The 15238-nt window shown below is 41.4% G+C and overlaps 3 protein-coding genes across 4 annotated transcripts; all 3 read left to right on the top strand.

Moving 5' to 3' along the window:
• Positions 1-2009: 2009 nt before the first annotated feature.
• dars2 (aspartyl-tRNA synthetase 2, mitochondrial) lies at positions 2010-7651 on the top strand. Its single transcript, XM_061295774.1, has 17 exons — positions 2010-2402; positions 2699-2798; positions 3064-3130; positions 3245-3346; positions 3430-3525; positions 3585-3708; positions 3788-3834; positions 4316-4422; positions 4904-4973; positions 5071-5250; positions 5404-5511; positions 5588-5650; positions 6039-6191; positions 6290-6508; positions 6602-6712; positions 6846-6921; positions 7267-7651. The coding sequence occupies exons 1-17, from the start codon at positions 2243-2245 to the stop codon at positions 7431-7433; spliced, it is 1950 nt and encodes a 649-aa protein (XP_061151758.1). The 5' UTR covers positions 2010-2242; the 3' UTR covers positions 7434-7651.
• A 327-nt stretch (positions 7652-7978) lies between these two features.
• bpnt2 (3'(2'), 5'-bisphosphate nucleotidase 2) lies at positions 7979-11302 on the top strand. Its single transcript, XM_061295212.1, has 8 exons — positions 7979-8544; positions 8876-8948; positions 9039-9185; positions 9322-9481; positions 9582-9677; positions 9910-10071; positions 10154-10288; positions 10437-11302. The coding sequence occupies exons 1-8, from the start codon at positions 8426-8428 to the stop codon at positions 10574-10576; spliced, it is 1032 nt and encodes a 343-aa protein (XP_061151196.1). The 5' UTR covers positions 7979-8425; the 3' UTR covers positions 10577-11302.
• A 168-nt stretch (positions 11303-11470) lies between these two features.
• On the top strand, positions 11471-14777 carry LOC133165501 (nucleolar protein 9). 2 transcript variants are annotated; one of them, XM_061295209.1, is made up of 13 exons: positions 11471-11588; positions 11866-11945; positions 12011-12221; positions 12299-12523; positions 12617-12796; positions 12865-12972; positions 13068-13209; positions 13282-13474; positions 13543-13683; positions 13759-13878; positions 13971-14183; positions 14372-14477; positions 14559-14777. In XM_061295209.1, the coding sequence occupies exons 3-13, from the start codon at positions 12011-12013 to the stop codon at positions 14711-14713; spliced, it is 1794 nt and encodes a 597-aa protein (XP_061151193.1). In that variant the 5' UTR covers positions 11471-11588; positions 11866-11945; the 3' UTR covers positions 14714-14777. The 2 variants fall into 2 exon arrangements, with proteins under 2 accessions (XP_061151193.1, XP_061151194.1); XM_061295210.1 differs by having other exon boundaries at positions 11538-11945.
• Positions 14778-15238: the final 461 nt, after the last annotated feature.

The following is a 15238-nucleotide window of genomic DNA, read 5'->3' as shown; positions in this document are numbered from 1 at the left end:
ATGATGAACAGTTGAAAGTTGGAATGGGTTGAATCGGTTGAAAAATGTAGAAATGAGAAGGGAAAAGGGAATTGGGTGTGAATTTCAAAATAAAAGATGTGAAGTTTTTGGTAAGTGGGAAGTTGTGGAATAGGTCGAAAAATGATGAACAGTTGAAAGTTGGAATGGGTTGAATCGGTTGAAAAATGTAGAAATGAGAAGGGAAAAGGGAATTGGGTGTGAATTTCAAAATAAAAGATGTGAAGTTTTTGGTAAGTGGGAAGTTGTGGAATAGGTAGAAAAATGATGAACAGTTGAAAGTTGGAATGGGTTGAATCGGTTGAAAAATGTAGAAATGAGAAGGGAAAAGGGAATTAGGTGTGAATTTCAAAATAAAAGAATTGAAGTTTTTGGTAAGTGGGAAGTTGTGGAATAGGTAGAAAAATGATGAACAGTTGAAAGTTGGAATGGGTTGAATCGGTTGAAAAATGTAGAAATGAGAAGGGAAAAAGGAATTGGGTGTGAATTTCAAAATAAAAGATGTGAAGTTTTTGGGAAGTTGTGGAATAGGTAGAAACATGATGAACAGTTGAAAGTTGGAATGGGTTGAATCGGTTGAAAAATGTAGAAATTAGAGTACAAAAACGGAATTTGAGAGAATCTTGGTTGAATTTCAAAATAAAAGATGTGAAATTTTTGGTAAGTGGGAAGTTGTGGAATAGGTAGAAAAATGATGAACAGTTGAAAGTTGGAATGGGTTGAATCGGTTGAAAAATGTAGAAATGAGAAGGGAAAAGGGAATTGGGTGTGAATTTCAAAATAAAAGATGTGAAGTTTTTGGTAAATGGGAAGTTGTGGAATAGGTCGAAAAATGATGAACAGTTGAAAGTTGGAATGGGTTGAATCGGTTGAAAAATGTAGAAATGAGAAGGGAAAGGGAATTGGGTGTGAATTTCAAAATAAAAGATGTGAAGCTTTTGGTAAGTGGGAAGTTGTGGAATCGGTAGAAAAATAATGAACAGTTGAAAGTTGGAATGGGTTGAATCGGTTGAAAAATGTAGAAATTAGAGTAGAAAAACGAAATTTTAGAGAATTTTGGTTGAATTTCAAAATAAAAGATGTGAAGTTTTTGGTAAGTGGGACGTTGTGGAATAGGTAGGCAAAGGATGAACAGTTGAAAGTTTGAACGAGTTGAATCGGTTGAAAAATGTAGAAGTTAGAGGTGAAAAACGAAATTTTGTGAAAATTTGTCGGAATTTTTAACGTGAAAACGTGAAATTTTCGAATTTGGGAATTTTGGGAATGTCGAGAATCCTTCCGAATGTGATTAGAATGTGTTGAATGATGTGAATTTGAAATTGGAACGACGTAAATGTGAAATGTAGAATGTGCCATTAAGAATGAATGGGGAAAAATTTGTCGGAATTTTGGGAATTTTGCGGAATCGGTAAATTTTCGGAACGAGAAAAATGGAAGCGCTCGTCGCGTGAATATTTGGAATACGTGAAAAGTGGAATGGAGTGAATCGGATGAATTATGTGGAAGATGAAACGTGTCGAAAAAGTGTGGAGAATAAAATAGAAGAATAATAATAATAATAATAATAGAGAATGGTGTAGAATAACATATGTGTGAAGGCCTTCGCCTTCACACAATAATAATAGAGAATGGTGTAGAATAACATATGTGTGAAGGCCTTCGCCTTCACACAATAAAAAACTACTTGGAGCCATTTGGAGGCGCTGTTGGTGTATTTGCGAATGCACTCCAGATGAGGAGACATTGGACTAACTAATGTTTGCTAACGATTCGTTGAACGATTCTTTTGAGTGATTCTAAAGATTCAGTTCACTCAAATGAATTGCAATGCACATTACTAACACACGTACTGGAAAGTGCAGAAAGTACATGACTATGGCAACGTAAGATGGAAAGTTCAGAAAGTACATTACGGTGGCAACGTAAGATGGCCGCCATCTGGCGTCAACCACCAGAGAAATACCGTCACCTTTCAGATATATATCCGGCATGAGACAGGAAGTAATTCAACCGAGTCTCTCTTCCGTCTTCCGGTGTTCTTAAATGTGTATTAAAAAGAGCGTACGCCGAATTGGATTGAATCGAAAATGGACAAAAATTTGTTAGCGAGCAGTTTGTCCAGCTTTTTATTTTTCTATTGTTATTCTTTTTCCTCGAGAGGCAAACTCATTTTTGCATGACTTGTTCCAGCAACGAGAAATCATCCTAATGAAATAACGACACAATGGCAACAACGTGCAGATACATGGTGCGGAGAACACTCTGTGCACTTGGAGCTCGTGGAGTTTCTTATCGGCACTTAAGTTCATCTTCAAGTCAAAGAAAGCTCATTCGGAGACCACAAGTCAGACACCTGAGCTGTCCTGACAATTCCCGTTTGACAGGTAGCCTCCATCGCGTGTCATGTTCATTGGGGTCTGGCACAAGCAATCGGATTTAGCTGCAGTGCATCCACAGCAAAAGTAAATCAGTAGCATTTTTTGACCATTGTTATTTTATTCCTTCTTCCTTGTTCTTTTAATAATGAGATAACTGCGTCATAGTTTTGATGAAGGAACATATTATAACTTGTCCAAATACGTTTGCATAGTCTAATATAACCATTTGGACTTCAGTAGCTGTTTAATTGAAATAAATATGTAATAAGTGTGTCACTATCCCGCTTTTTTTTTATCCTCAGGGAGCAGCTCTTTGTCTTTTAGGAGTCATACCTGTGGACAACTAAGATCTGAGCATGTTGGTGACAAGGTCACATTGTGTGGATGGGTCCAATACCTGAGGTGCTTTTTAAAAATGTATTATTATCCAAGTTAACACAAGCCCAGTATGGAGTTCAATCAATAAAATCGCAGCCATAGGCCAGGGGAACATTGGTTGTTTTTACTCACAACTTTGGGGACATAGTCAGGGTGGGCTGGGATGAATATTTCGAGAATTTCATGTCAGGGCCCATTTAAGTAAGCACAAGAAAAAGGGGGCATGTAAGCGGGCATATAAATGTTTCTTTTTTCCTACTGCGACATTTGCAACAATTGTCTTCCACAGACAGGACCTGTTTGTCATTCTCCGAGACTTCAGTGGCCTCACCCAAGTCCTTATACCTCAGCAGGAAGTAATTATTCACCATGATCTTATTTGGTATTGTCATTATTGTCTGCAGATGGCCTTTAGATTCTTGCTTTCTGCTACTTGGAAAAAACAAAACAAGTCTTCTCTTGTTTTTTAGAGTGCACACCATCTTAAAGAAGTACTGTGTAATCTCACAGCTGAGTCTGTCATCAAGGTTACTGGGACAGTTAGGCAACGGCCAGCGGGACATGAAAACAAGGTGCGCTAAATGGACCGGATTCAATCATCTCATGTTCCGTGTGTTTTCGAGATGCTCTAGTAATCATGTTGTGGTTATGCCAGGGGATGCCAACTGGTGACGTTGAAGTCCTCGCTGAGCATGTGGAAGTTTTCAACGTGTGCCAGAAGTTGCCGTTTGAAATCAAAGACTTTGTTCAAGTAAGTGACTCCACGTTGCTCCTCGCACTCTTAATGACGCTGCGTTGTCTGCTCCCCAGAAATCAGAGTCTTTACGCATGCAGTTCCGTTACCTAGACCTGAGGTCTTCTCGCTTGCAGAAGAACCTCCGACTGAGGTCCCAACTCGTGATGAAGATGAGGGAATATCTTTGTAATGTACACGGTATGGAAAATGATGTTCTTTGCATGCATGAAAAAACAAGAAATGACATTCTTTTTTTTTCCTACTTTTGTCTTTTTAGATTTTGTTGATGTCGAAACACCGACATTGTTTAAAAGAACACCAGGGGTAAGTGTAAGTTTGCTTTACCCTCCTGTCCATATAGGAGGGCAATACCATTCATTTTCTGTCGAGTGGCGACAGAAATGGGTTTGTAGACATTGTGTGTTTTAGTCGAATGTAAAGACTGTATTTGCTTTTGGAGTCAATGTGTACAGCGACAGTAGATTATTGACTCTAGTCCAAAAACGACTTGACATATGGCCCAGAAGCAGACAAAGCTGGTACAGCCAGTGAAACCAGTGTTAGAAATAGAACATAAGATCACACAGTGCAAGCTTGACAGACAGCCATTATCTCGAATCGAAGCCGTTTAGGTGAAGAGTGAAATCACCCTTTCATAGAACAGACTCATTGAGTGAAAAGCTTTACGTACCAAATACTGACCGAGTCGAGCACAATGCCCAAATGCATCAATGGTACTCTGCAGTTTTGCCACATTTGTTACCTTGCAAATCTTGAGCCATCCAACTGTTTCTGCTGGTATCAGGGAGCCAAAGAGTTTGTGGTTCCATCCAGAGACCCGGGTCGTTTCTATGCCCTCCCTCAAAGTCCACAGCAGTTCAAGCAGCTTCTCATGGTGGCCGGAATTGACAGGTGGGGAGGGACGATGCAGTCATTTGTCGATGGCAACAATTATTTTCACGACCCGCTCTCTCAGCGTTTACTTCGTAAATCAGCAGTTTAAAAATGGTCTCCTTTGTTAGGAGAAAATACAGTAGCAGTGAAAAGTTTGGAAGCACCCTGTAATTCAGTCTTTTTTATTTTAATTGAATATTAATAGTTAAGTCATTGATATTATGAAAAAATAAAATATGGAATTATTTGGTAATCAAGAAACAAGATCAAAACACTATGTTCCGTAATTTAGATTCTTCACAGTAGGCATAATCAACTTCTTGGTATGAGATTTGTAATGCGGAAGATTGTTTATGACCCGGAATGACTTTCGGTCCACAGTCTTGCTCGAATTTGTACCGAATTTACAATCTACTCTAAACTTTTGATTGGTACAGTAAGTATTTTTTCTTCCAATATTTGCTCGCACAAATGAAATGAAATAAATTACTGCCCCCAGGTACTTCCAGGTTGCTCGCTGCTATCGAGACGAAGGCTCCAAACCAGATCGGCAGCCTGAGTTCACCCAGGTAACTTCTTGCCCTTCCGCGTAGTATGTCTCCATAACAGTGACTTCTGTATTTTTTATTTTATTTTCTCAGCCTTATTGTTGTTGTGACTCTGCAGGTTGATATCGAAATGTCTTTTGTGGACCAGACGGGCATCATGTCCCTGGTGGAAGGTTTGTTGAAATACTCGTGGCCTACAGAGAAAGGCCCCCTCATGGTTCCTTTCCCAACCATGACATACAAAGAGGCCATGAGGGACTATGGGGTGGACAAACCTGATACAAGATTTGACATGAAGGTGTGATATCACATAATAAGCAATAATATTGACCTGGATTTTATCTTCTCATTGCCTTCAGACACGCACACAAAGAAAAGGCTGGTTTAGTCTTTCCAAAGATGTTCATCCTGCACCACTAACATTGAACCTCTGTCATTCCTTTGTATTCAGCTGATGGACCTCCGAGATATTTTCCTGTCCACAAATATTGGTTTCTTCAAATCAGCTGTTGGCAAACCCGGAAGCTCCGTTTTGGCCATCTGTGTCCCCAGTGGAAGTGTAAGAGCAAACAAACCTCTTTCTTTTGGTAGAAACAAATTCCTATTATTGTTGTCTTTTTTCGAATTCATTTCAGGAACTTTTTACTGGGAAAGATTTAGAAGAACTGAAACAATCATCGAAGACTAATTTTAACCAGGTAAGTGAATCACTTTTTCTTTGTACTGTAGTAAAATAATTGAAGTATTTCAAATGCTTATTATAGATAGCACTTTTATTTCTTTTGGCGCACGTCGTGGGGATGGAAATGATATGAATCCACCGAGGTTTAATAATGTCTTTCAGTATCAGTTTACCACTGGAAACCTCAGAGTAAATCATACTTAGAAAATGAAGTGGAAAAAATGTCAACACCATTTGACAATAACGTTTCTAAGAAACATTTTCTTTCGCATGACGGCTAATTTAAAGCATGCGAAATGCATATAGAAAAGGCCCAAGTGAATAATTGTGAGCACATCCCAGTGCCACCAATAAAGCCAGTAAAACCACATTAACGGTGATATCATGTCAACTACGGTCTCAAGGAGGTGAGTGTGGTGCTGGTCAGAGAAGATGGAACGCTGAAGTCTCCTCTGAAGAAATTGTTGTCTGCCTCTGACACTGATGCTCTACTGAGGAAGACTGCCGCCAAACCAGGCGACCTGCTACTGATAGCTGCTGGTCCTTGTGAACTTCTGGTATGAAAGGCCTTCCTCATTTGTAGTCATCAACATTTTTGCCGTATAAAGCATTTTTTTTTTTTAAATGAAATGTAATGTATCTGTTTTGTTTTCAGCGCCCAATGCTTGGTAGTCTTCGTTTGCAGTGTGCGGAGCTCCTGGAGTGTCATGGCTTGACAGTCCGTGACTCATCGGCCTTTTATTTTCTGTGGGTGGTGGATTTCCCTCTCTTCTTGCCTAAAGAAGACAATCCGGAAGAGCTTGAGTCGGCCCATCATCCATTTACTGCTCCAGTGGCGGAAGACACCCAGTTGCTTTACACGGAGCCGCAAAAAGTATGTTACTGCTGTATTTGCATTTCATTTATGGATGAGGAGCTAAATCATTTAGTTGTAAGGGAGGACTTTTTTTATTTTTTTTTATTCCAGGTTCGTGGCCAACACTACGACCTTGTGTTGAACGGCTGTGAGATTGGAGGCGGTTCAATTCGTATCCACAAGGCTTCAGAGCAACGTCACGTTTTAAAGAATATCCTCAAGGTGATACATTTGGAAATGATACGCGCACACATCCGGCTGATATAGAAAAGTTTCTTTGTTTACTTGTGGAAGTAGAATGCACACAATTACAACCATTTGTTAGGCTTCTCAACTCAAACATTTTTCTCCTCAGGAGGATCTCGGTGTTCTTTCTCACCTGCTTGAGGCTTTGGACTCTGGCGCGCCGCCACATGGTGGTATTGCTCTTGGTAAGATTCTATGACTGAGTTTTTCAAGTTCAAAAAACGTGCGTTGACCTCAATTCAACTGTTTTTGTTTTCCTTATTTTCGGTTTCCTTACGGTTGTTTATTATTTCTTTAATATATAGAATGTAAATAAAGCATTAGTTACAATTGGATTAATATGTGAATTGTATTGCAGTATTTAAATGTAACATATAAAAACGGTTTCTATCCAAATGAGAAAAACTGAAAAGACGTGTATGGCGTGTATGGTTATCTTAACAGAATACATGTTGTTGTTGTTTTCCGCCAATGGAATATTAAGGATATATTGTATTACAACTGAAATGATAATACTTTCATTCTTTTAGGTTTGGACCGGCTGGTTTCCATCATGGTGGCTGCTTCCAGCATACGTGATGTCATCGCCTTCCCAAAGTCATTTCGTGGTCATGACCTCATGAGTCGCGCTCCAGACGTTGTGTCAGAGGAGGTGCTGAATTCCTACCATATTTCAGTCAAGAAGCCAACACCATGAAAAGTGTGGAGATGTACAACAAAGCTAGATGGACAAAAAGGCCATCTGCACTGTTTGTAATCCCAAAGACAATGATGGTGAAACGCTCACTGCACCGATACCTTGATATAAGACTGGTATCGTCACTGATACTCATTTAAAACAAAACAAAAAAAATGAAAAAGCGTCATGAAAGAATAAAAAAAAATCAAACAATAAAAGAATACGATTTATTCAGAGTCCCGAGCAGAAAGAATACTCAATACAGAAATAATAATTCAATGACTTTTCAGAGGCCCAATGAGACTCAAATATGGAAAAGTGAATTTAGTTTGAAAATTCTCCTTCCTTTCATTGTTGTGAAATGCAACATTTTAAACACTGCAGGATGTATGTATTTGTACAAAGACTTTTTTTTATTTCAATCTTGCTTTTGACATTTTTATGAAATAAGAAAGAGCGTGCGTGTTTATTCTATAGCTGTCCCACAGTGATGACGACATCGTATCAACCCGGAAAAGATGTTTACGTCAGCTGACCCTAGCTGTCCCACAGTGATGACGACTTCGTATCAACCCGGAAAAGATGTTGACGTCAGCTGACCCTGGTGTCCGTTGAAAAGGAGGATGCGTGAACAGAGACGGGATTGTTCACGTTTAAACTCGTCACTCCACCAACCATTACTACTTTCGGATTTAGGAGCTCCTAATTTGAACGGGAATGTCGATTCCAGCAAAAGACACCATCGCAAGTTTGGAGAATTTAGTCGGTGCAATCTTGCTTAACGACTAGTGATCAATGGAAGACACGCTTGCCTTTTTTTGGGCAGCCCTGCACTAACAGTTGATTTGTTATGCTTAATTTGTAATAACTTCGCATGTCCACCTTCAAATTTGAGTTAATGCGCGACGGAGCCTTCGTTTCGAATCTAAAGGTGCCGCAATAGCCACGCCACGTAGCTAGTGATCGGATTGCTCCGTTTTGTCCGATAAATCAAGAGCATATCGGTCATTATGTCTCCGATGGGTATACGCTTGTCTCCTTTCGGTGTGGCCGTGTTCTGCCTTCTAGCACTCGGCGTCTTTTACCACCTTTACGCCGGTGTCATCTCCAGCAGACTGGCTGCTTTCAGGTGAGTCCCCTATCCACCAAACTAGGGCTGGATGAAACTCGAAAGATTTTATTCCAAGATTAAGAAATCTGGATGGAATGATCAGATAGCTAATATGTTCTACTTTTATTTCAAATTCTGTGATAAAAGAAAAAAAAAAAAAAAACGTGTCAAAAATGATGGGTGTGTCTTTTCCAGGTTCCAGATTAAACGTTTTGCGCGTTTATTTCCTGCTAGCTCATAGTGGTTGTTATAAATATATATATATATATGTGCTTTTCCAGTCTAAATTCAAAATCTTTTCTGCAGCCAAGATGATTGTTTTCTTATTTTATTGTCATTTCTTTTGCAGCCGGAGGAGCAACATCAATCTGCGAGAACTTCTGGCTGTATCGGTGGAGGCGGCAGTTCTTGGAGGCAAAGAGGTGAAAAACAAGTTTTTGTTCAAAGTACCCCTAAACTGTTGGTTATGACCGTGATAAGAATAATGGACATATTTGTGTTTTATTACATAGGTGAAGAAGGTGCGTGATGAAAACGGTCTGAAGGAGAAATCGAAGGGGAAGACAAAGGAGGGTGCCATTGAGCTTCTTACCATGGGGGACTTGCTGTCACACAGAAAAATGTACAACCTTATTAAGAACACCTTCCCAGAGATCAAGGTATGCTTTTGGTTTTGTTTATAATATAAAACTTGTAGTTAGTATTTCAACTAAAAACACTAGTCATATTAATTTTGCTCAGAAATTCACACAAATTGGTAAACTAGGATTTTTTTTTTTTTTTTTTTTATGCCAGGTGAACAGTGAGGAACATGACAACTTTGTGGATAAGACTTTATTGTGGAGTCGGGACATTCCAGCAGACATACTAGAAAAGATCGACGGACACAAGGAAGTCCCTCCTGAGAGCGTCACTGTGTGGATTGATCCTTTAGATGCCACACAGGAATACACAGGTTCAGTATCGTCATGCTTTCGAGCTGTGTTTTTCAAACTGCGGTCCCTGTACCCCGCTCTTTTGGTTGCTATCCTAATAGCTTCTCCTCCATTTCCCAGAAACCCTGGTCCAGTATGTGACGACAATGGTATGCGTGGCTGTTGGCGGTCAACCAGTCATTGGTGTCATACACCAGCCATTCACTGGCTTCACTGGTAAGTGTATTGAAAAAAATTCAACTATCCAAGTTGACTTAGCTGAGAGGTGCGGTACAGCCAGGGGCGGGTAGACATTATACACAATCCTACTACTCGCAGTGAGGGAGGCTTTCTGTTTATTCTTCCACCTTACCGCCCAAGGCAAGAATAACAACCCTGTGTGTACAGAGTGATGAGAAAATAAAGTTTCAACGTCTCATTGAATTCCCCCCCTCCCTGTCTCTCACAGCCTGGGCAGCTGTGAATGAGGGAACCAATATGTTTCCTCGCTCATCCTACAACATGGACCCTCCTAAAGTAATCGTGTCCCGTTCCCACTCGGGACAAGTGCAAAACTTCATTCATGATGTTTTTGGAAACAGCACCACAATTATAGCAGCAGGAGGAGCAGGTGAGTCGAGCGCTGCTCGATGTATCTTTATGTTGCCGTCAATAATAAAATATGTATTGGATCGAATCTTTTCTCCCCACAGGGTATAAGGTCCTGTCACTCTTGCAGATGCCTTCAGGTGATAAAGAGCCCATGGACCAAGCAGATGTTTACGTCCACATCACCCTGATTAAGAAGTGGGACATATGTGCTGGTGCGGCGCTACTTTCGGCACTCGGTAATCTTCAGTCGACTTTTTAAAATGGACCTTTTTGACCCTTCAATGTGAAAACCTTGTTCTTGGGCCACCACCCAAAAGGGATTTACCCTGTAATGTGTCTTCCAATGGGCTCTACAATACACTCACATCTCATCATGTTTTGTAGGTGGCCACATGACAACTTTGGAGGGCGAGGAAATTGACTACAGTGACCATCCGCTGAATGAAGGAGGACTGGTGGCCAGTGTAGGTGTTGACCATCAGGCCATCATAAAGAAGCTGTCAAAACGGAAGACTAATCATTAATTGGACAGCCACTGGTCATTTGGTCAGGCTTTTGTATAGCCAGCGATTTTTCACTACAAACATGACAGACCTCATGAGGGGGACACGCCTCTTTCAGCCACAATTCAATAACAAGACAGAAGAGCCAACATGGCTGCCGCAGTGAGCAGCTTTACCATATGAATATAGTGTATAGATGTAGCTTCATGCAATGATACAGTTTATGTGCATATGTTGGGGTCGAACGGTTCAGCAAATGTGACAGTCATTCGGTCTTGGAAGACCAGAAGTGCGTCATTGTTCTCTTGTATTTCCCTTGATTTAGTGATGGAATATGTCCGCCATAAATTTGCATGACGACGAATGTTGTGCTGCCCCTCAGTCGCCTCCTAATTTGACACTGCGCACGCTGGCAAAAGGGTTTATTGGATGAACACGGATGGCAAGTCAAAGTCTGCTTTATTGTCAATTTGTTCACAAGTCACGCCTTGCGCAGTGCTTCTTCACTTTTTCGATTCGTGTGATATTTTGACTTGAATGGTTGCATCCCTAAAGCCACACCGGTGACATCTATTGAACACTGGATATGACTGGCACTACTCTCACCGCTGTTACTTTTTGTCCAAAATGACATTCAATTTAAAAAAAATCTGTGCATTGAACAAGAGTTCTTTGTTGGTGTCTATCTAAAAGTGCTTTTTGTCTTCAATTTGTTTTGTTTTCAAAATAAAAGAATGTCGTGTGTGATTATTTTCTCTAACCTCTAAGAAATTGTTGTACACTCAAAACAGTTCAGGGAAATAAAAGTACTTTTTCAGGGGTTGTGAGAAAATGAGGACACCTCTTTAAGCAAAAGAAATCAATTGTTTGAGAATACATGCAATCACCATGCATGTTTTATTGTGGGTGCACCACTAGACGGCGTCAACGTGCAGAATTGTGCTCCGACAACAAATCACAGAAGAAGAAAATGTGACGGATGTGACGTACGCTGTATAGCAGGAAGTGGAATCGTTTCGCCCTTACACTGCACGTGAGTTTTTATTTTTCTGAGATTTTGAAGCCCATGCTAAATTTTGTTCCAAAATACTTTACGTTAGGAGGTTTTCGCACATAGTTAACTTTCTGTCAAGACGTTGCAATTTTATACATTTTCAGAAATCGACCAGACTCAATATTTCAGGACGTATGTGCAACACTGAGATTCAAATAGTTTCCAGGAGTTTACTTTTTGAACTAGGGCATGAATTGATTACTTTCACACTTGAATTACTCTTGCTCATCTCATCCATTTTGCACGCTCTCCCAAGAGTTTCTCATTATCGTCGAGTTAAGGTGGCTAGAGCAGTGACGTCATCCGTCAACTTCTTTGGCCAAACCATTTGAAAAGGTAAAAAGGTTCTTTTTGTTGTCAGTTGTCATGACACTAAGCTGCATATTGTGCTGACTTAAAAGATGCCAGAGGTCGAGAAGCCATTGAAAAGAGGTGATAAGAAGAGAGCCCAGGAAGCAGACCATGCAGGAGAACGCAAGAGGAAAAAACTTCAAGATGAGTCAAAGACAGAAGGAGATGGCGGAAAAAAGCGACTGGATAGTGCCACCGTTGGCTATTACCGGCGTGTTGGAGAAAAACTGCAAGAAGACTTTGAACATGCTGAGGACAGAGGTAAGGGTGTTGGCAATCCTCCTTTTAGACTTGTAACAATACACAGCATCAAGTGCGTTTGACGTGTTTTCCCGCAGATGTGTTTTTAAAAAATGTTCTGAGCGAAGTCAAAGGTGAAGCGAGCGTGGTGGCAATGAATAGCACCGGGAGCATCACGCTGCAGCGCCTGTTTGAGCAGTCGAGCCCTGATCAGGTGGCAGAAGTAATGGCTGAACTGGCTGGAGAATTCAAAGGCGTCTGTTGTGACCGTTGTGGCGGCCATGTTGTGGAGAGTGCACTCAGAAAGGTGGCCTCCTCGGCAGGTAGGTTGAATCGTTGTGCTTCGCTTTCTTGGTAACACCAAACAGGACTGACCATTTTTTGTATCATGTTTTCCATGTGTTTAATCAAATCAGCAAAAGAAGAAGAAGAGGAGAGTGAGGATGCTCTGGTGGTCCAAGTGTTATCCTTAAGTCAGGTGGTGAGAGACAACAGCGCAGAGTTCCTCCAACATGTCTACGGTTCTCACGTCGTCCGCACACTTTTGCATGTGCTGGCGGGCTGCCTGGGACCTCCCCGCATCCCGTCACGTCCAGGTAAACACACACACGCTCACTTTTACGTCCATTTTCTTTCTGTCATTGATTTATTTCTTTTCTACAAGCCGCAAAAGACCGCCATGTTTCTCCTCAGTTGGTTGACTTTGAGATTCCTACATCTTTTTGGTATGAGCTGAAAAGCCTCACAGAGGCTTTGATGGTCAACGTTAAACGTAAGTTCACCATACTACATGCTGCAGAGTTATTTGCGGAATTGAGTGATGGTTTTGATGGCCGGTTTCTTTTGTCTTGTGCCGTCTCTTGCTAGTAAGCATCACAAACTTGCAGTCCAGTGCGGTATTCCAGACCATGCTGACTGTATGTCACAGGAAACGGCCCAAACTTTGTAAGCGGCTAATCAAGGACATCATGGAATACTTGAAAAGTTGCCCCGCTGCTCCAGGAGTTAGGTCTGACTTGAAATGTCGTTTTATAGCCACAGAAAAGAAAAGCAGTTTCTCACTGCTCTGCTTTTGTTTTAGTCCGCTCCTGGTATTCCTGAAGGACCAGACTTCCAGTCGCCTTGTTGATACCGTTATTCAGCTGTCCTCCAAATCTCCTCTGCAAGACCTTTACAAGAATGAGCTCAAGGGTCAGCTGGTTGAACTTGCACTCCATCCAATCGCCAACTTCCCTGTACAGAGACTGACTGCAGCGTCAGCCAAATTGAAACTGGTGGGTTTGGGAGAAAAAGTTGGACTACAGCAAGGATGACCGATGGATGTGTTTCTCTGTGGTTGAAGTTTCCCAAGTTATTCGACGAGTTAGTCCAAGGCGTGGAGGCCATCTTGGCTGCAGGTCACATGGGTGTGATTGTGCAGCTGGCAGAAAGCTGTGCAGAAGCCGAAGAGCGCCAAGCAGAATTGATGCAGTGTTTACTCACGGTAAGTTTGGATGTTCTCAAAGACTTATTTGGAACAAATGTTCCTTTCTGCTAAACGGAGTTGTGGCGCCCTCAGGCATTCCACTGCGCAGAACCTGGCAGCCGCCACGTCCACTGCCTGCCTCTCTTTATGTCCCTGCTCACCTACGATGTGTACTACCACTCTGACACAGCAGAGGGCGGTGTACAAACAGAGGTGAACTTGCAACATTTTTAGGTCTCAAGTGGAAAACCTGTGAATAACAGTACTAAACAGTCCTTCAGGCACTGACAGCTTGTGTCGTCTAGGTCCCTCTGTCATCCATCTGCTATCACGGCTCCCTGCTGGTGCAGGCCCTCGCCAAGTTCCAGGAACGCTCCATCCTCTTCGACAGTCTGCGCACGCTAACCCCAGCGGACCTCTTGACACTGGCGTCCAACTCCTTTGGCGGCCACGTCCTCCAGGCGCTCATCACCACATGCAGCGACAAGGCAAGAGGCAAGATCCTCAAGAGGCTGGAGGTACGAACACTGGATTGATTCTGTGAACAAGTGTTATTGACCTGCTCGGAGGTAAAAGTACAACTCCCTGAAGAAGTGCCTCTATGTGCATCGAAACACTTCTGGTAGCACCCTTGACTTGACTCTTTCTTCAAGTCTCCAAACATTGTGAGCATTTCTTCTTCTTTTTTTCCCCCATTTGCTCCCAGGGTCATTTTGGTCAAATGGCATGCTCCAAGGTGGGTAGTCGAGTACTGGAGGCCATATGGAGCAGCGCGTCTGTCAGTCATAGGCAAAAGATTGCAGAAGAGCTTGGTAATATGATTCACGTCCAAGCGTTTTTGGATTTACGGTATTCTCCTATGTGACTGAACTTGTGTCCTTTCTCACTTCCAGTGTCAAATGAACACCAGCTGAGGTCAGATCAGTTTGCTCGCCATGTGTGGGCCAAATTTGCTCTTTCCCACTTTGGCAACAGAATGAAAAACTGGATGGAGATTCAAACCGGTCAGTTAAACAAGCGCGCACTGTTCAGTGATATTCTTGACTGAAAAGGCTTTTAGCATTGTTTTGCCCTTCAAACATTTGAAAATAAAATCACTTCAATAAGGTTCATTACTCGTGTATGAATTAAAGTACAGAAAGGATCACAAGGAGTCCCTTATGGTTTGATTTTTTTTTTCTTGAATTCCATTGTTTTCCAAACCAATGGCATTAATAGCAAAGATTACAAATAATCCATGAATATTAATCAAACACACCACAAAGGAAAATTTCCCAGTTGAGCCAACAGCACAGCAGTTAGTCTCTTTTTTTTTTCTTTGCACATAAAAGTATCCCCGTCTCAATCAATTATGGTTTGAATAAATAGTTCAAGTATTTTTAATGACACAGTCACTCCCCAGCCTCTGTTGTAGTACTTGGAAATGTACCAGTAGATGGTAATGTTGCTTTGTGTACTTTTTGCACAATTTGAGATAAGACTAGATACTTGCACTTCCTGCCTTGCCCATTTATTTCAACTGGAAATATGCAAATGTGGTAGTTGTAATGACGTCGCATTCAAATAGCAAATA

This window comes from Syngnathus typhle, linkage group LG13, assembly GCF_033458585.1.
Source record: "Syngnathus typhle isolate RoL2023-S1 ecotype Sweden linkage group LG13, RoL_Styp_1.0, whole genome shotgun sequence".
Lineage (NCBI taxonomy): Eukaryota > Metazoa > Chordata > Actinopteri > Syngnathiformes > Syngnathidae > Syngnathus > Syngnathus typhle.
Note: the sequence above shows the minus strand (reverse complement) of the source record. Positions and strands in the feature narration are given on the sequence as shown.

Coding starts and splice junctions, on each gene's coding strand:
- dars2 (XM_061295774.1), top strand. CDS start 2,243: ATGGCAACAACGTGCAGATACATGGTGCGGAGAACACTCTGTGCACTT. Junction 3,526..3,584: donor AAATCAAAGACTTTGTTCAA/GTAAGTGACTCC, acceptor TCTGCTCCCCAG/AAATCAGAGTCTTTACGCAT. Junction 4,974..5,070: donor GGCAGCCTGAGTTCACCCAG/GTAACTTCTTGC, acceptor GTGACTCTGCAG/GTTGATATCGAAATGTCTTT.
- bpnt2 (XM_061295212.1), top strand. CDS start 8,426: ATGTCTCCGATGGGTATACGCTTGTCTCCTTTCGGTGTGGCCGTGTTC. Junction 8,949..9,038: donor CAGTTCTTGGAGGCAAAGAG/GTGAAAAACAAG, acceptor TTTATTACATAG/GTGAAGAAGGTGCGTGATGA. Junction 9,482..9,581: donor TGCCACACAGGAATACACAG/GTTCAGTATCGT, acceptor TCCATTTCCCAG/AAACCCTGGTCCAGTATGTG.
- LOC133165501 (XM_061295209.1), top strand. CDS start 12,011: ATGCCAGAGGTCGAGAAGCCATTGAAAAGAGGTGATAAGAAGAGAGCC. Junction 12,222..12,298: donor TGAACATGCTGAGGACAGAG/GTAAGGGTGTTG, acceptor GTTTTCCCGCAG/ATGTGTTTTTAAAAAATGTT. Junction 12,973..13,067: donor TTTGATGGTCAACGTTAAAC/GTAAGTTCACCA, acceptor GTCTCTTGCTAG/TAAGCATCACAAACTTGCAG.